Source organism: Perca flavescens, chromosome 5 (genome assembly GCF_004354835.1).
Source record: "Perca flavescens isolate YP-PL-M2 chromosome 5, PFLA_1.0, whole genome shotgun sequence".
In the NCBI taxonomy this organism is placed as follows: Eukaryota; Metazoa; Chordata; class Actinopteri; order Perciformes; family Percidae; genus Perca; species Perca flavescens.
Window position 1 is genome coordinate 5,922,193 of NC_041335.1, and position 25,316 is coordinate 5,947,508.

General features: G+C 40.4%; 2 protein-coding genes across 2 annotated transcripts in view; one reads left to right on the plus strand and one right to left on the minus strand.

The window, feature by feature from the left end:
- The window catches only part of slc4a5a (solute carrier family 4 member 5a), a 34,991-nt gene extending 22,720 nt beyond the window's left edge, over positions 1–12,271 (plus strand). The window contains exons 17-25 of the mRNA XM_028577656.1: positions 2,123–2,236; positions 2,869–3,030; positions 3,737–3,915; positions 4,107–4,179; positions 5,042–5,110; positions 5,721–5,894; positions 6,476–6,673; positions 6,776–6,834; positions 11,307–12,271. Of these exons, the coding sequence (XP_028433457.1) occupies positions 2,123–2,236; positions 2,869–3,030; positions 3,737–3,915; positions 4,107–4,179; positions 5,042–5,110; positions 5,721–5,894; positions 6,476–6,673; positions 6,776–6,834; positions 11,307–11,472 (1,194 nt within the window). The 3' untranslated portion in view covers positions 11,473–12,271. The remainder of the gene's footprint in view (positions 1–2,122; positions 2,237–2,868; positions 3,031–3,736; positions 3,916–4,106; positions 4,180–5,041; positions 5,111–5,720; positions 5,895–6,475; positions 6,674–6,775; positions 6,835–11,306) is intronic.
- Positions 12,272–16,547: 4,276 nt separating this feature from the next.
- ogfod2 (2-oxoglutarate and iron-dependent oxygenase domain containing 2) overlaps positions 16,548–25,316 on the minus strand; it is a 10,220-nt gene continuing 1,451 nt past the window's right edge. Inside the window, exons 3-7 of the mRNA XM_028578094.1 lie at positions 23,322–23,432; positions 23,134–23,233; positions 20,869–20,993; positions 19,662–19,919; positions 16,548–17,325 (exon numbers count right to left, since the gene is read on the minus strand). Coding sequence (XP_028433895.1) covers positions 17,059–17,325; positions 19,662–19,919; positions 20,869–20,993; positions 23,134–23,233; positions 23,322–23,432 — 861 coding nt within the window. The 3' untranslated portion in view covers positions 16,548–17,058. The remainder of the gene's footprint in view (positions 17,326–19,661; positions 19,920–20,868; positions 20,994–23,133; positions 23,234–23,321; positions 23,433–25,316) is intronic.

Genomic DNA, 25,316 nt, shown 5'->3' on the forward strand with positions numbered 1-25,316 from the left:
CCTTTGTGTAAAACAATTTAGCGTTTCTCACCAAAACTAATTGGGGCTAATGCAAGAACTTTTTTGTATTCTTATCCTAAATCACACTTGAGTGTTCCAAGTTGGACTCACTAAACTCTTGACTACACAAACGTGTAGTATGTTCCTCATTTCAAGCCACCTGTCCATGAGGACTTGATCATTAGCAGGCGCGCGGGAACCTATTTTTGACCAGGGGTGCTGAATAACAAAATAATGGATGTCTGACTCTGACGATTTCTCCCCCCAGGATATATTTCGGATTTTGACAGCTAAATATGTCATTTTAGCTCAGTGTATGGGTGAAAACAAAAAATCCAGTTGCTGCCAGTAGGGGGTGCTGCAGCACCCTCAGCACCCCCCTTCCCGCGCCCTTGATCATTAGTATAATCAATGCCCCAAATCGCTTTATAATGGTACCTGTGTGCTCCATTTTGTGGGAAAGTTTTATTTAAAAAAAGTTTCCAAATAGTAAAAAAGAAACCTCCGAGGTTCAGGCCCTGCTGTCAAAACTCAGCAGACAAAAACATAAACCATTTAGCAGTCAGTAGTGATATAAAGGCAGAAGTATATAAAGTACTAGAGACCCATACTTGAGTAAAAGTACAAGTTCTTTATCAAAAAAGGGACTTGAGTAGAAGCTGAAGTGCTCTTTAAGCACCCCACTTAAGTAGAAGAAACAGATCAACATTGTTTGTACTTAAGTACTGCAAGTAGTTTATTTTAAAATGTACTACTCAAGTACTGAAAGTACAAGTACAAGTATTGTGTTATTTAATTATTCAAGAAAACAGTCAAAAGTTTGAATATCATATTGTTTATATTATGTAAAATGTTTAGCCAAGGCTGTAGCCAAAGGAATTAACAAATATTAATTATATAAAAAATAACAATTATTAACAAATACTGAAATAAAATGTACAATTATCACACTGTGCAAGTAAAATGAACATCCTCTCCAGCACAGTAACGATTAATGCCCCAAAGAACGTATCACACACTAGCTAGTAACATGTGTGATGTAGGCTACAGTGAAAGTTAGCAAGCTAGCAAAATACAGATAAACTAGCAGCTTCACATCACAGGGTCAAACAGTTAACATGCAGTACTCACTGCAGACTGAAACAACTCAGGACTAGCTTCATCTGCTGCAACAATGGCTAAATAGAAAGAGTACAAACTTACATCGTCTCTGACTTCTGAACGGGCTACCGTAATGAAAAGAAACACGACGTGATCTAGGGGATTTCTTACGTAAATTACGTAATTAGTAACTAACGTAACTAACGTACACACACTGTAACCTCCACAGTCTCTGTAGCGTGAGGAATTCACAACAGTAACGAGTAACGATGCAGCACATACAAAATCTATCGGAGTAAAAGTATTAAACTCATTGAAAATACAGTATGTACTCAAGTACAAGTAGGAGATACAGCCTTTTAGTACTTCGTTACTATACAGCTCTGTATAAAGGGACCTGAAACTATGAGAAAATATTACTGCAGCTGCCAATGACGTGCCATTAGAGCTGTGCTGTACTGTCAGAAATAAAGAATAAATGGTTTAACATGAAGTTAGTTGCTAAAAACCATCTTGCTAAAGCAAATCAGTCCGGTGTGGCACTTTTTCAGGCAGATGGCCAACTGAATGTCCCTTTTGTAAGCGAATGTACTTTTACGGAGCACAGTGACCTGTTTTTGATTGTGGAGCCATGTTGGTACAATAGCCTCAGGCCCAACATGGCATCTGTCCTGTGTCTGATATGTAACAGGAAGTGAGTACAGGAATAGTCAAACAGACAAACAAAGTTGTTCCCTTCTTTTTTCAGACACAATGACCCTGATTTGACTCGAGTGAAGCCAGTACCGGCTTAGCTTTTTCAATATATATATATATATATATATATATATATATATATATATATATATAGTACAGGCCAAAAGTTTGGATCTTTCTGTCTGTGTATATATATATATATATATATATATATATATATATATATAAGTTGGCTACTATCAGATCTTGTCTCTGATTTCAGTTTTGCAAATAAATGTTGTTGTTTTTTCTTCTCATTTATGTTTCCCTTTGTCTGTGGCACCAGTTGAGGAAACTCATCAGTGACTTCTCTATCTTCATGTCCATCATGACGTTTGTGGGGCTTGACATGTTGATGGGACTCAAAACTCCCAAGTTAATCGTCCCCACAGAATTTAAGGTACAGCAAGTTTTTTTTCAAACTCTTTTCAAATTAAGATTAAATTAGCTTTTCTAAATAAATAAGATTAAATTAGCTGCTCTTACAAAGTTTTTGACTTCACAAGCTAAAGCAAATCACAGTCATTTCATTTTTTGGATTGACAAACAAATGCTTTCCCAGACTGGATCATCCATGCTATAAAGAAATAGGTTTACATTTTGGGAAATACATGTATTTGCTCTCTTTTCTGAGAATTGGATAAGAATATTAATACCACTCTTATGTCTGTCCATTACATATGAAGATTGAGCCAGGAGACAGTTAGCCTATCTTAGCATCGCACAAACACGGGAAACAGGTAGAAACATCTTTCCAGGCTTCTTCCAAAGGTACAAAAAAAAAAAAAGTCTATAAGTGTCAAGCCTGTGGATTTAAGAGGGGCTATTGCTGCACAATTTTCTTGGTTGGGAGCAGTAACTTCCCATCTTCTCATCTATATTTAGTTCTCTGCAAGAAAGTAATTAACTGTCTGTCCCAAAATGTTTAAGGATTCCGTTTATAGATACAGATTTCTGTCTAAAATGTTCATTGGCTCAGTGGAATTGGACTGCTCAGTTGTGGAAATAAAGTGGCCTCTCATCTCCAACTAGCCAACTCGACCGGATCGTGGCTGGCTGGTGATGCCATTTGGTAAGAACCCGTGGTGGATTTACCTGGCCAGCGCTGTCCCTGCCCTCCTCGTCACTATCCTCATTTTCATGGACCAGCAGATCAGCGCCGTCATTGTTAACCGCAAGGAGAACAAACTCAAGGTAGGGCCAATGGTGGAAGAAGTATTCAGGTCCTTTACTTAAGTAAAAGTACTAATACCACACTGTAAGAATACTCTGTTACAGTAAAAGTCCTGCATTGAAAATGTTACTTAATTAAAAGTATGTAAGTATAATCAGGAAAATGTACTTAAAGTATTAAAAGTAAAAGTACTTATTGCAGAAAACTGGAAACGATCCAAACAGTTCTGTCAATAACTAAGGGTTTAATCGGATACTTATTTCAGCTGGACTTGTAGGCCCGACTATTGTTGGGTAGTTTAATTTATAATAAAACATGATATTTTATAAACTGCATGTGATTTGTGTGCAAAAAAATCATTTGTAAAGTAACTAGTAACTAAAGCTGTCAAGTTAATGTAGTGGAGTAAAAAGTAAAACATTTCTCCCTGAAATGGAGCGAAGTAGATGTAGAAAGTGGCACGAAAAGAACAGACTCAAGTAAAGTACAAGTACCTCAAATTTGTACTTAGGTACAGTGCTTATGCATATTTTATTATATACAATAATCAAAAAAGATTTTTCATAATTATTTTAAAATGGTATTATAGAATGTCGCCACCTCTGATATATTTCACTTTGTTTGATTGAATCCATTCATCAATAAATGTATTTCTTATGGAAAACAAACAAACATCGCTGCCAGAGTAACATTCAAACAACAAATCTAAACAAATTTCCCCGGCAGAAAGGCTGTGGCTACCACCTGGACTTGTTCTGGGTGGGCGTCCTTATGGCCGTCTGCTCCTTCATGGGTCTACCCTGGTACGTCGCTGCCACCGTCATCTCCATTGCCCACATCGACTCTCTGAAGATGGAGAGTGAGTCAAGCGCTCCCGGAGAGCAGCCTCAGTTCCTCGGGGTCAGGTTGGTTAACAATAAGATAGAAAGACAGAAATAAAAAGAAAGCTTCAACTTAATCCCTTCAGGCTGCCACTGGCAATATCACACTATGAGAGGCACACGTGGCTAAGTCCTTTGTAGTTGAAATAGTGAGAAGCCCTGTGAAATTGACTTGACAGTTTCTTGTGTATATTTTAACAATGTCCAATATACAGAGAACAAAGAATGACGGGCATTTTGGTGTTTGCCCTCACCGGAGTCTCCATCTTCCTCGCTCCAATACTTAAGGTATGAAGTGTACGGTGGCTAATTCACGTGTTTGTTCTGTTTTTTTGTCCAGCATGAACAATACACGTGTTTGTTCTGTGCGATGTTTCCTATTGCTTGAAGCGTGGTTGTAATAGAGAACAAAGCCATCTAAATATAGGTTACTCACGCTTAAGAATGACAGAATTACAGTAAGACCTGAACAAATGCTTTCCCAACAATATAACAGATTTTTGTACATATTAGTGGTCGTTTTCTTACTAGTGGTCAAGTTGAACTTATACTGGGGTCCTGTCAAATGCATTCTGACCAATGTAATGAAGTTAATGTCCATACCAAGAATCAGCTAATACAGTTCATTAAACTACTGAACCCCAAAGTGTTCAAAATTAAATAAATGAGACTATGAGATTAGAAATGAATCATTTAAATAGATAGGCTAAAATATATAAATTAAGGAACAAATACATTTTCTAAATAAAATGATTAAAATTAAACTTGGCAGTGTTGTTGCTCTAGGGACATGGGATTGGCAAGTTGACATTGAGAAGTGACATTATAAAAAACCAAGAACATTAGGAAAAATGCCAATGTGACAAAAACTGACTTGAAAAATAACATTTTGAAATAAAACAATTCTATGATGAAATAACAAAAAAAATAATTCAACACTTAACATAATTTGGTTCATTTATACATGTTTTACAATTTATTCATTGGATGATTTTTCTCCATGTTGTTTATTTATTTGATATTGAGCACGTTGGGACTCCATACTTAACTGCCTATTGTGTTAGCAATCTAAGAACTTAAACGTTGCGATGTTGCGAACTCTGAACTGTGACTGTAATAACATGTTTTCTGGCCTTCCTGCTGCTTGTAGTACATCCCCATGCCCGTGCTGTATGGTGTCTTCCTCTACATGGGCGTAGCTTCCCTGAGTGGAATCCAGGTATGAGAGTTATTGGGTCTGGACATCTCCCTTATTGCATTACTGACAGCAAGCGGGAAGCGGTTTATTTAAAGCTGCCAAGTAAACAAACAAGCAGGCAGGCATACAGACATAATCCATAGTGTCCTTACAGATAGCAGAGACAACAGAAATAAAATGGAAAATTTACTATAAGCTACCAAATTTTGTAAAAGTGCATATTACATGGAAGGGAGAAACAAGAGATGTTATACCCTGGGCTGAATACATAAACTGTACCTGTGGGTGGCTGTACTGAATGTGTCAGTGTCTGCTTCTAAAGGCCAGGTGTTTAATTATAATAACCAAAATCTAGAATAATAACTTTACAGATACATTTAGATTCACTCATCTCATCTAAATGAGTCTGAAAACCTATAACCTGGGCCTCAGTGAGTCGGTGCTAGAGCAGATGCTCTTCAGTAACTTTCCTCCAACTCACCCCACAGGCAAGCTGAGCTGTGACACATACAAATCCCCCTAAATACTTTGGGATTAATCATTCATGGAGATCTGCATGTTAGTAACCTGTGCTACTCAGACGTTTTGCTCTTCTCTTCCATTTGCCCCTTTGTCTCCTCGTCGTCCACAGTTCTGGGACAGGATTAAGTTGTACATGATGCCGTCCAAGCACCAGCCCGACTACGCCTACCTCCGTCACGTTCCTCTGAGGAAGGTACACCTGTTCACACTGGTCCAGATCGCATGTCTGGCTGTGCTCTGGACCCTCAAATCCACCTTCTTGGCCATCATCTTCCCCGTTATGGTATGTGATGAAATGCTCACATTTGCAAAAGCACAGCTTTTGATGAAGCCTGTGTTGTTGTGTCGCGGATGGCGGAAGAGAGGCAGTTGTTTTGCTTTTAACACAAGGTTTTAAAATGCATCCTCTAAGATCAGATCATTTTATTTAATTTGGTAGCAAAACACATGAAATCAAGGTTCTGTCCAAGCATCCAGGATGCTTTGAAGATGCTCCAGAGGTGGTCCGACATGTGCTGTTGCTGAAACAATGCATATCCAGTCCACGGATAGAAACAACAGAAACTGAAATAATCTTTCCTGTACAGATACAACTAGTATTTTCAATCCATATCAAAATGGATTTTTTCGGATGTCAGTGAATGTAAAGAAACATGACAGAGGTTTAATGTCAATTTTAAAGAGCGTAAATGTTGAGAGGGGAAGTGATCTGATTTCACTGTGTATATCCGTGATACATTAATGTCATTTACAAATGCCATCAACTTAAATCATGTTCAGACCATGACTCGCATGTGAGATGAATGTTAATGGGAGTTAAAATGAGGCTTGTGTATCTGTGGATCTCTGTGTTGAACCCTTCAGATTCTGGGTCTGATGGTCGTCCGAAAGATGCTGGACATGGTCTTCTCCCAGCACGACCTGGCCTGGATGGACGACCTCCTTCCTGAGAAAGAGAAGAAGAAGGTCGACGATAAAAAGAAGGGGAATGAGAAGGAAAAAGACAAGGAGAAAGAGAAGGAGAAGAAGAAGAAGCCCAAACCAGACAACAGCGATGAGGAGGTGAGAAACTCAGGCTTCTGCTGCCCCCTGCAGGAATGATGGATCATGACACAAGATTTCTAATGAGCTGGGTCTCTCTTGTGTGCTTGTGCTTGCTTGCAGGACAAGTGGCGCTCCTACTCCAACCACTCCCCCAGCCTAGATTCAGATTTGGATCGCAGGTACTGTGTCCTCAAACTGCACATCCCCTACAAAGATCTCGTCTATCCTGATGTTGCAGAGTCTGAGTGGGGAGCGTACTGCCAATCTGCTGCCACACACAGCGCTCTTTAACACGCACGCACGCACACACACACACACACCCTTACAGTGGTTCCCAAAGTGGGGACCAGGGGTCCTTGAGAGGGTTCCAGGGGATCCACGGCAAAAAGGGTAATCAATTATTTTCACTATAAATCACTCCCCACAATGACAGAATGTATGACTATTTTGGTCATTGTTTTGATACACTTTCTGTAATAAAACATCTAGAAGCAAAAAGCCTATTAGATGGGGGACCCTGATACGGAGGTCCGTGGTCTAATTTGTGTCAGTTTAGGGGTCCTTCATGTAAAGAAAAGTTTGGGAAGCACTGCTCTATAACACAGACATAGACAGATACCTAGCGTGGTCCTGTGTGCATGGGAACATTTTGTCATACAAAGTAAATGTGCACAAATGAAAGGGTCAGTTAACACAAATTACAAAAATAAATCTATTTTCTCCCTTACTTCTGGTGGTACATAGCCATTGAGTGAGTTATATCTCAGTCAACCAACTCATGTGAATTAGAATATTATGTGAATGTATAATATGTATAGATATTTAGCATCTAGGCTCTGACTAAATCACTCCCCACAAAGACACAGCAGGCAGGGAGTGGAGCTCAGCAATTATAGCTTCCCCTTTGGAGGTCTGTAGACTCAGAGGCTACAGGTGGATGCTGGTGTTGAGGTGAGGCTTATAAAAATGCCACAGCAAAGAGAGTGACAGCATAAAATTCAAGTGAGCAGTGTGGCAGCAGGCATGGCAGCAAAAGAGTGGGCAGAGCACTCATGGCTCGAGTACACCACCATGGCTAAAAGGATGCTTTAGATAAATGTGTGAGTGTAGCAGCAGCAGCCTCGAATTGACTGTCTGAAGAAACTCGCAGACTTTTGAGATGTCTGCCTTTTAATGCCTCCCTGCAAAACAATGGAGGTGATGACATTTTGTTTGTGGTGCTCTCAGCAATGAAAAAACGTGTTAAAAAAGAGTAGTAGCAGCAGCTCTCTCCAGTAACATTGTCCCTCCATGATATACTATATAATCCACAAAACACATTTCACACTAAATGTGACTATTTCTTTGATAGAAAGAAGTTCTCAAACTCAAACTACCAACGCAAGTAAGTTGTAATATGTTTTTTGTAATTTGGGTGAACTGACCCTATAAAAATATGTCTATACACACTTATCAAAAGCTTGAAATAGATAAATGATCACAGCAAACACAGTAGCATGAAAGTAGTCCGTATAAGCCCCTATTTTGACATGGTGTTGCATTGCATTACATTATGGTGCTTTACCTCATACATTTTGTGAACTGTATAACTTCCTAATTCATTCATTGTTTTATTACACAGCCTTTAACAAATGATTGCCCTATATAACATTTTTTATTCCTTCCTTTGTTCATTTTCCGATTTTCATAATAAATGGAAATGATTGGTCACTTTTGTGGGTGGACATGTGCATCCACAATTGCTGACAGATTATTTACACGTTACATTGTCCTCATAGTCCACTTTCCCCTCATTGTCATGTCTGAGCTCAGTCTCCTCTCCATGCACTTTAAGGCAATGCAGATCATTGTGATGTTATTAACTGTATAATCTTGCTGCTACTCTTCCTGTGTCATGTGCTAAATGTCTCGGAGTATGTTCACTGCACTGCCTTTTGTACACACAAATCGGCATATTGTAATTCTTTATTGATTCATTGATTGATTTATGAAAGGCTGTGACTTTGAGGTGAAGGATGATGACCTGAAATGCATGCTGTATAGTTTATTCTGTGTCTCAAAGGCAATCGTCAGGTTTATTTGTCTAGATTAATTAACACATATGGAATTCAAATAGAAGAATAAAAATACTGTGTGGTATATTAAGTCTGTTGTAAATCTAGTACGTGTAGAGGATTTATTGTAGGCCACTTTGTGTCCAACTGTATAATCCATCCACCCATCCATCCACATGCAACAAGCATCATTGTTTTGGTTGTTTCTTTTTCCTCCATGTGCTGAATCATTTTAGTTAATCCGTCTGTGATGCTCACACCTGCATGGGAAATTTAGCCTGACCCTAGCTTTTTGCTCTCTGAACTACCCGCACCTGGAGCCGCAGCACTTTCAATGGAAATGTTTGCATTGAAAACGCAGCTGATGCTAGGCTATTTCTGGTAACCTTTTCTCAATATGCCAGACATTGAACCACAATACTTGACCACAAGACTCTGTTTATTTATTTTTTCCCTTTGTGGGAGATTCAGAATTTCAGACATCATGTCTGCATTGCTTTGAAAGAGGCATGGTTTGGAATTGACTGTGTAACTGATTATAGATTAACATTCATTTGTTTTGCGAGATGTTGTGAGAGATGGATTTAGATGCAGAAAACTTCGCTATAATGTGATTTTCTTTCATGCCTTTTCACCTGCCTATAATGCATTCTATCACCAAATCTTACAAACCCATCTGTGTATACAGCTATTTAAAACGATAAAGCCTCCAAATATGGTTATGCATTCAGTCATTCGTTGAACAAATAATTCAATTCAGTTCAATTTTATTTATAGTATCAAATCATAATAGTTATTATCTCAAGACACTTTACAGATAGAGTAGGTCTAGACCACACTCTATCATATTGCATGTATTGACTTAAACAGTGCCAAAGGCGTAAGGTTGAATACAGATTTGCGCACACAATCCAAACCACATTTATTTATAGCGCACTTAAAAAAAGTGCTGTACAATCAAAGATAACAGAAAAAAAACAGTAAACACACAAAGACCAGTTTAAAAGACAAAATTACAATAATATACAGGCAACTATTATAGTGTGTAAAAAGCCTGTGAATAAACATGTGTTTTAAGACAGGATTTAAAATCAGGCAGTGTAGGGGCCAGCCTAACATATAGGGGCAACTCATTCCAGAGTTTGGGGGCTACAACTATGAAGGCACGACTGTGCTTCAGCCTTGATGACCAGCTGACCTGAGTAAACTCGGGGACGTATATGTAAAAGGTCGGAGAGATAGGTTGGAGCTAGCCCATTTTACATTTTAAAATGAAATCCTCAAATGCCACACACGTAAAAAGGGAGTAAAGGGAGGCGTGTTACTTTTAAAAGACGAGCTGCAGTGTTCTGGACCACCTGCAAGCGTGAGAGGGAGCCTGGTTCACACCAACATAGTCTATATCCACGACGTTCCACTTCTGGGATTCATCCGGTGCCACATTACTCCTAAACATTCCTGTTTATGTAGCATTTGGTTAAAAAGCCTTTATCTGTGATTATTGACTGTAGAAAGTGCTGCTATACTCTATTAGTGCCCCCTGCTAACTATAGTAGCTAGCTACATGCTAACGGCAATAAACGTCGTCTTGGCTGCCAATTTGTCGGAGTTCAGATTCCAGGAACACTCTGGCCAGTAAGAGCAGACTGGGCTTTGGCGGGAGGGAGGCTTAAAGAGACAGGCACTCCTACAAACAATCTCATACAGAGGGTGAATAGTGCAGCAGCCATGGGCAGTATGAGAAATATTTTTTTTAACATTAAAGCATGTAAACATTTAAGTATTATCCTGCTATATAATAGTTGCCCTTTAAACAATGTAATGCCATCCAAGCTTTAATGTCCTCCAACAGTGCCTTTAAAAAGAAAGAGAATCTTTCCGTTTCAAAGCCAGGTACATTTGTGTGTCATCTGTATAACAGCGGAATGAGATGCCATCATTTCTAAGGATGGACCCTAAGGGGGCACAAGAACTTAGAGGAAAAATTCATAGCGTCAAGTCAAAACAAACTGTAGTTTAATTTGTGAACTATTGAAAATTGATGTTCAGAAACCCAGGATTTGCTCATTTATGTTCAAGTGTAGTCATTAAGTCGAGGTATACTGTAGGTTTTCTTTTTCTTTCATCACTAGTTACATTACCTTCTTGTTAATAAAAAGGTCCTCTGTTCACGTTTGGCATCAGAGTTTCATCAGTCTCTTCCTGCATAGTTTAGAAAGAAATACCTAAAGTTCATATGGCATAAGGTGGAAATGGACTACCTGCTAGGTTCCAAATGTGGCTTTAACTTTGCTCACTATATTAAACACGTCCCTCTTGGGGTAATAGTATGTAAAGACCCACAACAAACGTCCATGTTCATGGTTTAAATCCTTTCCCAGGCTTTGACTATCCCAGTCACCAGTCCTAGTCTTACCCATGAGGCATTGTGGCCACAGACAACCACTACCGCAGCTTTTTTCACTCTCAGTGTTTAGCTGGGGGTCATGATGCCACATGGCTGAGCTCCTCCACCCTCCCCGGCCTCCCCCCCCCCTCAGCCCCTCAGTGTTTTTGGCTGTGGGTGTGTATGGTAACTGGAGCTTGCCCTTCCTCAGCATCACCCTCCACCTGAAGATCTCGTGCCCATCGTCTCCGGCCATGCCTATGGGCCGAGGGATGGCCTGCCCTGTGCCCCAAGTCAAGATCGAGATGGAGTCGGACTACGACTCGGACATCGACCACCACCACCCCCGGGACATGAGCAGCGAGACCACGTTATGAAGCAGAGACTCGGAACAGTCTGACCCACGGACAGTACAAGGGGGCACAGACTGATGGCTTTGAGCAAACTGACAGCTTAACAGTCTGGCGGAAATGGGACTGATCCAATCAAAGCGGTTGGGGAGGTTGAAGTTTTAACTTCATCTGCTTTTTATATTGGTGCAGTGCTGACAAATTCTGCATACATGAAATACAAATGTATAATACTTGTTTGATGTAAATGGCCATAATAACAGAGGAGATATTTATATGTAAGAGATGTATAGGATTATATATTTGATGTGAAAATATTTATCTTTATACCAACTTATAACAAGCTATATATTGATATTGTACTATTAATGTAATTACTCCAAATCCAAACTAATCTTGAAATCAGTACAATATCAAAACTTATTGTACAGTAATTTTACATCTGCCTGTGTGTACAGACTTTGATTTTAAAGCCAGGAAAAGAGAAAACTAGCACTATTTTAGTAACAGAACTATTTAACCATGAGGTTGTAAAGTCTACTGTCTTCTACTATGTTAGCCTTTGCATATTTGTGTTTTGGTGTTTGTTTGAATATGTTGTAGTATGCCTCTCCTTTTACCCGTTTCCCTCCAGTTCGACACTCCACACACATTAACCTGGAACAAAAAGAAACAACCAAAAAGTCTTGATGTTGCTGAAAAGGAACGATTCATTATGCAAGATGTAGCGTACACGTTTTATGTATGTGTTTTTACTCACAAAGTCTGTATCGGAACGTAATTAACTTTCACCACAACACTTCATGCATATGACAATAACAAGAAATTGACAGATATACAGTAATTTATGTAATTAAAATGCCATTACTCCAAAGCATGTGGTTTGTCTTGTGTTGAACACGGTGGCTTGGCGACGTCCAAAGTTAAATACGCATCATCACAAAATGTCTGTTCACTTCCATTCTTCTTGATTTTTGAATATTCTAAAGCCTGCATCGTTATCACTCACAGGCTGCGTTTCATTAGTGTTTCAACATGTCCTCCTTCACTTCCCCTCAGCCCTTAGTGTGGCGTAATAGCATACGGAGGCCACTTGAGGTACACCTCACTTCCCTAAAATTGCATCCCCGGCTCCTCCACTTGCCTCCCTTCTTCACGTCTTAGAAACAAGGAAATGTTTTTAGAGGGAAGAAATGTCCTTTGAAGCATATGAAAGCAATTTGTTTCGGGAAATTAACCAGTGTTGTAGTAATTTGGACCTAAATTATCAAGGGAAAAACAAGTTAATGGAGTTACAAGTCCGGTTAGATGAGCTTTATCTTGAAAGGGCACAGGGGGCCTTTATAAGGTCAAGAGCGAAATGGATCGAGGCAGGTGAAAAGAAAGTATAGATAAGGAAATGTTCTCATTTTACTCCAAATTGTACTCCTCAAAATTATTCTGGTGTAGAGGCTGATTATTTGTTTGATTAAATCAAGAATGCTGGAAAAAAAAAAGACTTCCCTTTGAAGCGTCACATTAATTCATCAGCTGTAGGGGCGGAGATAGCTACGGCTTTCAGCTGCAAGGATTCCGAAAAGGCAACTCTAATGTCTCCTCGCCTATAGCTCCTCGGTGATCCCTCCTCGCTCCACGGGGCAGAAAAAAAGAGCTTTACGAAGGAGGGACAGAACAACTTGCGCTTCAGCCGAGGAGCTATCAAATAAGGGAAGTGAGATGCACCTATTGAGAGCAGAGGAAAAATGGGCGAGGCATTGAAATGAAACGCACCTGCCCTCGTTCACTTTCAGCCCAAACTATACGGCTCGCCTGCCAGTTGTAGGCTTACCGCTACTGCTTCAAGTGTGTACAATTTTCCACCTTATTTCCATTAATTATGGGGTTCTATCCCCGTTTTTATGTGGATTTAGGTCTGCTTATGTCATGCAATTTCCTTATTGTGCGCTATACAAATATTATTTACAAAAAGTAGTATTACTGAGTTTTATACATCATAAATACCCGCAGACTCATTTTAATGAGGCTGGTAATCAGCTGCATACATTTCTGATTTAGAAAGTTTGTGATCTGTATGATTAATCATATTAATGCTTATATCTTGCAAAAACAGAATTTCTTCCATGCATTTACAGATAATGTTGGAAATAAAGAAATCACACATACAACTATCTATTAAATTAAAATATCAAGCTAACAAATAGGACTTTAAAAGGTCGAAATGTATTCATCTTTTCCTTCTTTGGGGGTCAGCAACAGGAGTTTTAGCGGTTGTACATCACTGACACCTAACCATGAATGTATGCACCAAATGCATAACTGCAATGCATTGTGGGTGATCCAACTCTGGAGTGACCATCGTTGCTCCCTCAGCCCTCCCAGGATCGATCTCGCCAAGTTCAATTCAGTTTTTCGGACAACTGGAAGGACATTTAAGATGGCGTGGCGGGGATTCCTTATGGGAAGTGAACGAAGGCATGATGAACCACTATTGAAACGCAGCCATGTTTGCCAGCTTGCTGTCTTCCTCTTCCCTGTCATTGCACATTTGCTACACTTCTTTGCTCATGACCGCCACTAACTGTTGGTCAGGGGAATAGCATGAAACCAGCTGCAAGAATATGTAGCGCACTTTCAGCCCGGTCTCACGGCAGTTTGTGAAATGATCACGTTATTTAATCTATTGATACGTGTTCATAGGGACGTTTTTGTCGTTACGCACGTCTACGGTAGCGAGTAGTATGAAATGCGGAAAATCCGCATAAGGAGCTTGGTTGGGGTGGTGGATAGGTCAAACAATTCTGGACTTTCACGCCGGAGGTCAGGGATCGCGTCCCGCGTGTGCGTTTTGTTGTCCCGTTATCGCCGCGCGTTCCCTGTGGCCGTCTCCCGGGGTGTGAGGCAACCTTTCCCCGTTGTTTTTTATCTTAACCCAACCTCCGCCATCCTGTTACCAGCAACTTCCACTGGATGCGGAACGTCGACGGAGTCATTAGGTTTCCATTAAAGTCAGTGTGTGTATTTCCACAGACTGCGGAACGTCTGCGTCCCTACTCCGTCCCAGTTCCGTCAGTCCGCAGCCCTCCTCAGCAGATACGCAGAGCTTCTATTTTTGACGGACAATGGAGAGCTCCGCAGCAATTCAGCACACGGCAGATAGTGCGGGACAGGAAGTCGAGCACAGAAACAAAATAAATATCCGGTTAATTTTCAAAATAAAATACACCGTGCTCACGGCGGATCATATTTCCCTGCTCCACACCTTGAAAACACAGCACAGAGTCGTTTCCCCTCTACTCCTCTGGATGGAAACTAACTGTTGTTGGTTTTGTGATTCTATTCTACGTGAATTCGCGAGAACTTGTGGGTCCTCGTGACTACAGCTGTCAGCCGCAGCCGTTCCGCAACAAATCCGGACCCGGTGGGTATTGACGGACGGCGGAGCACGCAGCCGGCACGCAGCGGAGCCGGTCCGCAGCCGTTACGCATCCAGTGGAAATCCCCGGTTATTGTCGCGCGTCCCCGCGGCCGTGTCCCGGCGTGTGAGGAGTCCTCCCCCGCGGCCATCTCCGGTGTGTGAGGCGTCCTCCCCCGGGGAGTGGCTTTCCCCGTTAATCTCCCTATAGACCATTTTGTGTTGGCCACCACGGAAAAAAACGACAAAACCGTCCCTGTGAACACGTATCAATAGATTGAAAATAACGTGACTATTTCACGAACCAGGTTGTTATATATGTTATTTAGATAGTGTGGCCAACTAGGGAATCGAATGTTCTGAGCATACCGTTCTGCGATTGGTTCCGATGTGGTCACATTTCGTGGACTCTATGTTTGATACCAACATTTATCTGATTCCCATTGACATAATGCAGGGAATAGTGGAAAAATGTAATAAATGATTTAAAAAATTACATAAATCACTGAAAAAATGCCCAACTGTTGTGCATTTGGCTGCAATCAAAGACAGGGAAGCAGCAAAAGATTTCCCAAGTCCCCCCGTGAAGCAAAAAGGCAAAAAGTATGGAAGCTGTTCATTATTGTGTGAGGTAAATGTCAATTTCTCTCTTCAATATATCAAATTACATAGGACAAATATAATAATACCATCGTTAATGTGTACCATGCTGTCAAATAAAGTTCTAACACTGCTTTAGAAATGAATGAAGTTTGAAGTTAGCCTTATACTGGGGTTACTTTTTCGCTAGCACTCCATGTAACTAAATGCGTGATCTTGCCACAGCCATATGGAGTCCAGGTGTCTTTATTATGTTAATAATAATATTGGAGGGAAAGTGAAACACAGCTTGGACGGGGATGTTGTTCGGCTTTTCACAAGTTTAGACAGCGACGCCGATGTTTGCTAACACTATTAGCGCTAGCCTGTTAGGTAAATATTACGACTGCCTACGGAGTTTCCTATATCTGCGTCCACGTTGTCAACATAAGACCTGTGGCGTTAGTGCTCTTTTGTACCATAATTTTATTAAATGAAATATTGAGCTTCGCTCCTCTGAGATGGGTGGGTTTGTGTTACGTTACACACAAAGCTAGCTATAGTTAGCCTGTATGCTAGCGGACATTAGAAAGGTAAACACTGCTCAGACTGAGACTTATTAGGCAATGTGGTCACTCACTACAATGGGCATTTTTTTTTTAGGCCCATTTACGATATAGAAGGTAAATATACACTGGAATATTTCCGTAAGGGCCTTTTACATATTGACAAACGTTGATAATAACATGGTGAAAATAAGCAATTTATTTCAAGATAGCATATTCGCCCCATGGGTTACACTGTAGTCATCGGACGTTGGTATCCAATATGGCTCCCATGATTTGAGTTGGCCACACTCTTTATATAGAGGGCGCTAGGAATATGTTCTATCCAGAAATCCCTGGCCTCATGTTACCTTTTGTAAATTGATCCCAATAAGTTTTACAAAAAGATGTTTACAGACTTAGAAGGTATTGGAATTGTTAATGAATGTATAGAGTGTCTCTTTGTTGAATGTATAGAGAGTTAACACCTACTGAAGTCAAATTCCTTGTGTATGTAAGTATACTTGGCCAATAAAACTGATTCTGATGAAAGAGATACAGCAGGAGTGGGGCAAACCTAATTTTTTATTTTTTGGCACAAAATCCAGTACTATCATACTGTATATAAATAGGGGGGCTTGACCAGTATGGGTTGTTTGATAACATTGGACTAATATTTGAGATAATAGTCATACATATACTCGTCACAAAATGGGACACCACGGCAAATGTAGAAACGCAGAATTATAGTACCATTAGTATTATCAATAGTACAAATAATAAATATTCATCATTCCAATTTGGAATACAGTCAAAGTTTGTCAATAGAATTTATTCCATTTAATGGCTTTGACCCAGTGTTGTCTCGATTAACTGTGCAACAATCATACTGTAGCATATCTGTCTATTGACAGAAAATGTATGTTGCACAAACTTTTTTTCAAAATCATTCATTCCTACAGGATACATCTGAGGTAGTTGCACGCGTTGCTGCCTGCCAGCGTCTTCTTTTGATATTACTGTACAACCTGGGGACACCAAAGTCCCCTTATTAAACGCTGACAGCAGCGGGATACGTCACGTCAAAACGCACGAATGGTTCAGCGCTGCTTCAGGGTGTTTGGTGAACCCGTCAGCAAAGCCCTCCCCTTCCACCAGTGTCGGCCTCCTGTTGCACATGGGGCACAGCTTGTTGCGTTCATGTGAGGCTCTCATCCAGATGATGAGGTTCCAGCGCTGGCCGGAGGAGATGGGCAGGGCCCCGTGCATGTGTTGACCCCGATGGAGGAGCCCCTCGGTCACCCTGTGTTCCACCTCTGAACACTCAGTCTCACTTAAAGGCACCTGCAGGGGCCAACACAAGCACTTAGTTTAGACATGATTTAGCATTACTGTATAGAAATGACATCGGAAATATAATAATACAGGGGTTTCTGCAGGTTTCACCGAGTCAAATTTAAACACCTACACAGGTGATTTCAGTTATTCTGGCTGATTCTGACTTCATTCCATGGGACCTTTAACATTCCCAGTTTGATTGCTCTCACGCTCGCATAAAAAGCAGTAGGTTTCAAAAACGTTGTAAGCAACTGGATTTTTGCCCTAAATTCAGTTTTTCAAGTCAAGTACCGCTAAACTTGCACTTCCACATACCTAAAGAATAAAATCCGATTTATGTCTGAGGTACAATCCGACAGAGACTCGCACCAGTAACACGAAAGCTGATTAGCTGCAATTTAAGTTGCATGTTGGTCTCATTTGTAGTCTATATATAGTATATTTGCACTATTATTTAAGACCTGGATACAATACTTCAGCCAACTTAAAGGTGCAATATGTAATATTGTGTGTAATACTGGCAGCTAGCGGTTAAAATAGTTACTGCACTACCAATTCAAAATACTGGAGAGTCGTCTCCCCCGCCCCCTCCTGCCCAGACTCAAAGTTCACGGGGGTTGCCAGGCTGAGACCGCAGCATTCACAACAATGTAGCTGGACGCTTTTCTTACATAGCCAGTTATTACTCTACAGCACAGCGGAGTAGCTAACGTTAGATGCTAGTCTCACATAGCCAGACATTACTCCACAGCACAGCGGAGTAGCTAACGGTAGATGCTAGTCTCACATAGCCAGACATTACTCCACAGCATAGCGGAGTAGCTAACGGTAGATGCTGGCTATATTGACAGTCATAAAAGCCCGTGCTCACGCGGAGCTCTGTAACCAACTGACAGACACACTTTTTCGGCTTAAAATTACAGTATAAACTGCTAAAAACACAACAACCTCACTGTCCTCTCCACACGCCAGTCAGGCACACTTCCTCGGCTTAGAATTACAATACAAAACGCTAAAAATACCACTACCTTGCCGACGGAACACACTTCATTGGCAACATTCGCTAAACACACTGCAAACTCACAGTCCTCTCTTTCCGATTTACAGCCCCCCTCTCGTGGTTTAAAATAACTCATTGTTGTCGGCTCCAGCCGCTGAAGAGGCTACACGCTGTAAACAGCCACGGGCTGCCCGGTAACGTTAACAGTTAGCAGGGTTAGCATGGCGGCGTTAGCCAGGACCAGTCGGGATCACTTTACTGGCTATGTCTCAATTGTTTTTTTAAGTAGTAACCAACTCGGTTACTCTAGCTATATAATTCAATGTGAGTACACAAATGTTGAAATGACAAAAAATGCCCGTTCCTAGTAGCTGTGATAAATTAGCATGAAGCTAATGTTTACCTGTTCAGGAGAAAATAAGCCAACTCTGCGTCCTTTTGGGCTCTAAGCTGTCTCCATCTTTCAAATACATCTCCAATATTTACCAGGGGGTTGTTACGTCTCTGGTCACACAACTGTTAGAAACATGCTGTTTTCTTTTTTTATGTCATGTAGAATCTATCTCAGTTGATCCTGTTCGTTTGTTTGCTGCTTTCATGGCTGTACTACCGTTACAGCTGTAGCGCCGCTGGGTTTACGCTTTTACAGGTATATCTGGCAACCCGGCCTGCCTGTCAAACTGGGCCGTTGATAACAACACACAGATCAAAACATAAACATAAATTCCGTCACGGAATGTAAATTTCAAAAAGAAAAAATACTGAAATTAGCATTGTTGTCAGAAAAGATAGTATTTCAGTTTAACATGTTTCCTTAATATCTGATGAGGCATTGGTGTCATTTTTGGATTTATTACAGTACAAATATTACATATTGGACCTTTAAGACTTTTTAAGGCCTTCAAGTTTCCTCAGTATTTCTAAACTGCCAGAAAAGCTTTCAAAGTTTAATCAGCAGGCTTTCTGATCTTAGAAATTGTGTTACGTACACATTTGGAACAACAGTAGCATTATCAGCAACAGTAAGTTCAAAATACCTGGATTGAAAGGGTATACTGCTTGTTTCTGAGATAAAAATAAACTTTTCACACCTGCCTCATTTACTTTGGTTGAATTGCACTAGAGTTTGTTTTCCCCTTTGGTGCAGTTTATTTTGGCAGGTGTGAATGCAGTAATCGCACTCAGACGCGCACCAAATCAGACCAAACGAGCGTACCAAAATAATTAAACGCACAGCTGCAAGTAGTAGAAGGGGTGGTTTACGGTGTCGTAATAGTAGTAACAACAGTAGGAGCAGTAATAGTATTATAGTACAGTGTAGCGTTATAACCGAGATGTTCACCTGTCTCATATCACCAAAATAAAGGTTGCCCTCGGTGAAGTCCTTGCCCAGGGAAACATTTAGGGTGACTTCTGCGTTGTCGTAGTGGTAGCTGAGCTCCAGGTCTTCATTCATGTCATATTTAACAACAAAGGCCTTGTGGCTGTCCAGTCCCCGTCCCCCACAGTCCGGGTACAGCAGGGAGGCGAGCGGATGCAGGTAGAGCTCACGGAGGGGCGTGAGGAAGCCCTCGTCAAAGCCCAGTTCATTCAGGAGGATCTGGAAGGGAGAGAAAATGAGAAGAATATCATTAATAAAAGAACGTAACCCTCATGTTTAATTCTCTGACCTTCTTAAGACTCACATATACATATTACATATTTAAGTCAGAGCTCTTTCATGGTTTCTGCATTTTATATCTTCCTAATTTAAGGTTTCAGCTGAAGGCCTCCATCTTGGCCTGAAGACATGCAGCATAAGGTGTGAGCTGCGCGGTGTGTCTGTTTTTATTTCGGCTCCCATGTTAACAGGTTAGAGCTTTCACACTGCCTGCGTGACACGCACGTCTCAGAAAAACGCACGCTTGCTAGAAATAGGACCGACGCCTATTTTTCACGCGACAGGCAAGCGTGTTGGAAGCGTTTCCAGGCAAAATAGAATAGGAAAAGATGTTTATATGTCATTTTGACACAAATACATATTAATAAATGACATTTTGACGTTTGAAAGTCTCTAGGTTTTGACATACATGCAGATCGATATGTAATTTAAAAAAAAAAATTTTTTTTAAATATTGCACCTGTCAATACAGAACGAAATATTCTGTAGCCTATTTTGCCGTCAATACTGCTGACTTTGTCTTTGCTGTAACCAAATCAGTATATATTTATGTTTAACATGAAGTATACTACTGCTTGAGTGCATTTTATCAATGGGAAACATACAGTACATGTGTACAGACTACAGAATGAAAATACGAAATATGGAGATACAAAGTATCTGCCCGACAGCGACGATATGCATGTTCCTCACGGTCAAATGACCCTAGAATTGCTCTGACTTTCCTAGAAGATCCATTATAGTCCCTGCATGTGCCTGCCTGGAATGTGCCTCTCATATTTCATGGCCCGCTGTAGGCCAAGGATCAAAATGTCACGGCACAATAAAAGATGAAATGTGATTAACCGACGCTTTTCGGGGTTTCAACCTGTAGGAAGGCATACGTTACCCCATAGTGGTTCATGGTGTTGGGTCTTCCTTTCGGGGCCGAGGACTGCTCAAAGTGCTCCAGCTCCTCCACCAGCTCCTCACAGAAGCTTTTCTCAAACACAGGGAAGCGATAAACCCTTGGAGCTTCAACAGAAAGATGGGAGTCAATAAAAGATGCTCCATGTAGCATTTGAATACATCAATATATTTAAGCAATATCAGGGTTTTCCCTGCCATTATAAGGTTTAGGTGCAGCACCTGAGCTGTTTTGGGCACCACCTAAGCCAAATAGATCCATGTCTCAGATCTAATGGTTCTAGTTGGACTTCTTGAGCAACTTTTGTCTTTAAGCTTTTTTAGTGTTTTTTTTTTTTTTTACGGCGTACCCACTCGCGATATTACGAACCCTACTATGGCCACGCCAAGACCGGACCCGCCCTCCTATAGCCCGGGTCTTGGGGTGGCCATAGTAGGGCGCGCCCATTGACATATATAAAAGGGAGCGCCCCCCCCCCTCTTCTCATCTATGATGGAATCTTATGAGACAGGGCGCCTACTCAAGCCTGTTAGTCCTCTACAATGTTATATAATAACATTGAGGAAATGCAAAAATGATTTAGAAACGCACAAAAGCAGCTACATATAGAAAACACCAAAACAAAGATTTTTAACTTTTTTTTTCTTTCTTTTTTTTTAACCATCACTTTGGTGCCCCCACGGTGCTGCGCCCCTATGTGCCGCATATAGCACACACACACTTTTTGCGCCACTGACTACACCTGACAGCAGGTAATGTTAGCCTACCTTTAGCTAGCAGCTGGATTAAACACGGTTAAAATGCTGACAGCTAACGTTAAACAGTGTAAAGTGTAACTGTATTTCACAGACGGTGCGTTCACTAGTAGCCTCGTGGTGCATTCACAGTAATTGTAAAATACCATTTTCCCATCTGGTGGTTGTTTTTGTCGTTCAACAGCAATTTACTAGTGAAATAAGTTATTATAGTTATCACATTATTATTAAATCTTTAATTTTGACCATGGACTTAACAATAAACAAGTTCCTGACTGTTGTTTAGTACCCTTCCTTTTTTTCTTTTTTCTTCTTTTGTTTACAGTAAATAAATAATAAACTAATACAAATCTTAAAGTGAAGTTCATAAAGTAACTTTCTTTGCATTCATTTGATTCCCAATCAATATACACTGGTAAGAATTGCTTTCCATTGTTAATATGTACTTAAAAACTGTTGTGAAATGCAAAATAATAGAATTTTAATCATGTGATAAAACATGCGATTAATTGCGATTAACTATAGAAGTTGAGCGATTAATCGTGATTTTTAAAAAAATTATCGTTTGACAGCCCTAGTTAAAAGTAATAAGAGACAACCGATTTGGTTGTTTTTTTAGTCATTCATTTGGCTCTGGAATAAACATCTTCCTGCACGCTAGCTTGCCACTTGGTGTAGTGCTTTGTCTAAAATCTCTGTACTTATACTAGCTATTTTGAGTACAAGGTGCGTTCACGCTGACAAAGTATGGCCAAATGCACCGCACTACGGTCAAAACGTTCAGATGAGTGTGATCACTGGACACTACTCGCTCTCAATGGTTGCCATCTCTGCTACGGAACGACCAACGTATTTTCTAAGTTGTGAATATCAGGGTTTCTGCAGGTTTCACCAAGTCAAATTTAAGACCTTTTTAAGACCTTTATGAATGACACATATCACATCACAAAAGTACTTGCAAAGTAAATAAATGTATTCACATTGAATAAAAGTAATAATAATCTGTACATATGCAGCAAATTATATTCCGACGAACGAAAGAAACAACTACAACACCACAGAATAAAAATAAATAAATGTAAAGTTTAAAATCATTTAAGATCTAGAACACAACACTTCAGCAAATTTAAAAAAAAATGTAAGACTTTTTAAGGTCTTAAATTTAGATTTTGAAATTTGAGACTTCTTTGGACTTTTCAAGACCCCGCGGAAACAATGGAATATGGCGGGACAAAGCTGCAGCGGTTGCAATTGAAACGGAGAACACCAAACTATACAAATGCAATTGATGTGTTTTCAATACGTACCACTATACTGTTTTCAGTAAGGGAAAAAGAAAAAACAAGACGGTATATATTTTGGCGGGTGAAAATAGGTGGCGGCAATCATAGATATAAAACATTTTATTAAATGGAAGAAGAATTATGACCAAAAACGTCTCTATGTATTAAAGGCCTTTTTTTTTTTAAATCACTTTGTGTAACCAACTCACCTGCCTCTTCCTGCAACAAGTCTCCGAGACCTTCTTCGCTGATGTCACTGCTTCGACAGTACTCGATAATCTGCTTGAACTTTGGTGCGAGGTAGGACTCCTGAGGACAGGTGGTGTGCAGGTGTGTCTCAGCGAGGTGTTCATGACACATTAGGAATGACACTATTAGTGGCTGGTGCAGCGAGTACCTGCAGATGGTAGACGTGAGGATGGAGAGGCCGGTACGTGTCTTTGATAGCAGCAGCTCTCTCAGCAGACGTCACACCTAGACGCCGCCGCCTGTCCACTTCCTGTGAAATCTAAACGGAGTAGTCAAACAGTTCAGTTATAGTTTGGTAGGGAAGCATGTCTCACTGCAGGCGAATGAGGTAGGTTACCTGATGATCTCCTCATCTTAAGATAAAATGCTTTCCAGTGATCACTGATCACAACTGGATTATCCTGTTGTACCATTATAAGGCTAATGTACAGCACCCAAGCCGTTTTGGGGACGTCGAATGAACGTAAAAATAAAAAATCATCAAAATCAATGTGAGCATCTAATAAATGTAGTTCTTCAGCAAGTTTGTCTTTAAAGCTTTAGTGCGTAACTTTTTGATATTACTGAACGTCCGTTACATTCAAGCCATTGCCACGTGAGTCGCTACAAAGCTAATTAACACTATCACACTATCCACACAACTCTCTCTGTATTTCTCAGCATGGCTGTGTTTACAAATTGATGTTGTCTGGCGACTTTCGCACGCAGATAATTACCTCTTCTGAAGAGTCTGTCGTGGTTTTTTTTTAATCCTCTATGTCAGGGGTCACCAACCTTTTTGAAACTGAGAGCTACTTCATGGGTATTGAGTCGTACGAAGGGCTACCAGTTTGATACACTCTTCTGAAATAACAAATGTGCTCAGTTTGCCTTTAGTTATATATGATTATTAATGATTAATGATGCTCATCAATGCGAAGACCCTGATCACGTAAATGATTTCTCACGATAATTATCAACAATGACTTGACTTAAGGTGGGAAACAGATAATATCAATATTCAATTTCCATTTTTAGAACAGGCCTGAGGGCTACTCATGTGGTCCTTGGGGGCTACCTGGTGCCCGCGGGCACCGTGTTGGGGACCCCTGCTCTATGTCCTCCTTGGCTACTAGCAACTGCGTGGGGGAGAGGTGGGGGTGGAGCGCGTTCACGGAAGGTTTGTATCGTGTGGACACACCGATAGAATTGTTGTCATTACTTGGAATTCCTCATGGGGGCGACAGAAACCACGCACTATAGCTTTAAGACTAAAGCTATGTTATATATTCATTATCTGCACCAGCTTTTCCAACGTCATAGACACGTATACATGGTAATGTATGTGTAATGTAAAACAATGTGAAATTGCATGTATTTTTTTATTTAAAAACATTACTTGTTTTTTTGAGGGAGGACCCCTAAACCCCCGCCAAATACGTGCACCTAGTCTTCCACAAAACACTGAATAACATGGAGGTCCTAGTGGAGGAACTCATATTAATGTTTCGAGTAGGATGTAGACCTACTAACTGTATCTGTACAGTGCATGGTGCACCTTACCTCCATTCTCTCTACCAGGATGCTTCTTTCACTGGAGACAGGATGAAACTAACTATACAACCAGGTGAGGTTCACATTGCAATCAGACTGTGATCATATTATCATGTCATTTCATATCATTAATCATTTTTATTATCGATTTATGTGACAATACTTTTCTTTGATAAATCCATTAGTCGGGTTGGGCATTGTTATGATATTAACAATTCTGATTCCAATTCCGATTCTTCCTTTGGATTCAGATTCTTTGAGTGGTGGAATTGAAACGGGTCATGTGTTTATTTCACAGATAAGGGGAACATTTTATTTTGATTCAGTGGTGATTTGCAGTTTTACCGGGCTTTTTCAACGTAAAATAAAGCCACACAACACAACAAGCACTACCAAAACTTGTGCATGTTAAATTTGGAACCAAAGATCGGACTCAAAACCAAAAGTTTTTAAACGATTCCGATAATAAACAAACAAAAAAAAACTGATATCATTAGAATCGCAATTTTTTCAAACAATTCCAAGTTGGAACTGGTTCTCGCTTCCCAATCCTATTCATTAATAATTAGGTCTATAAAACGTCCAGAGTCCATGGAGAAGTCTTGAAATT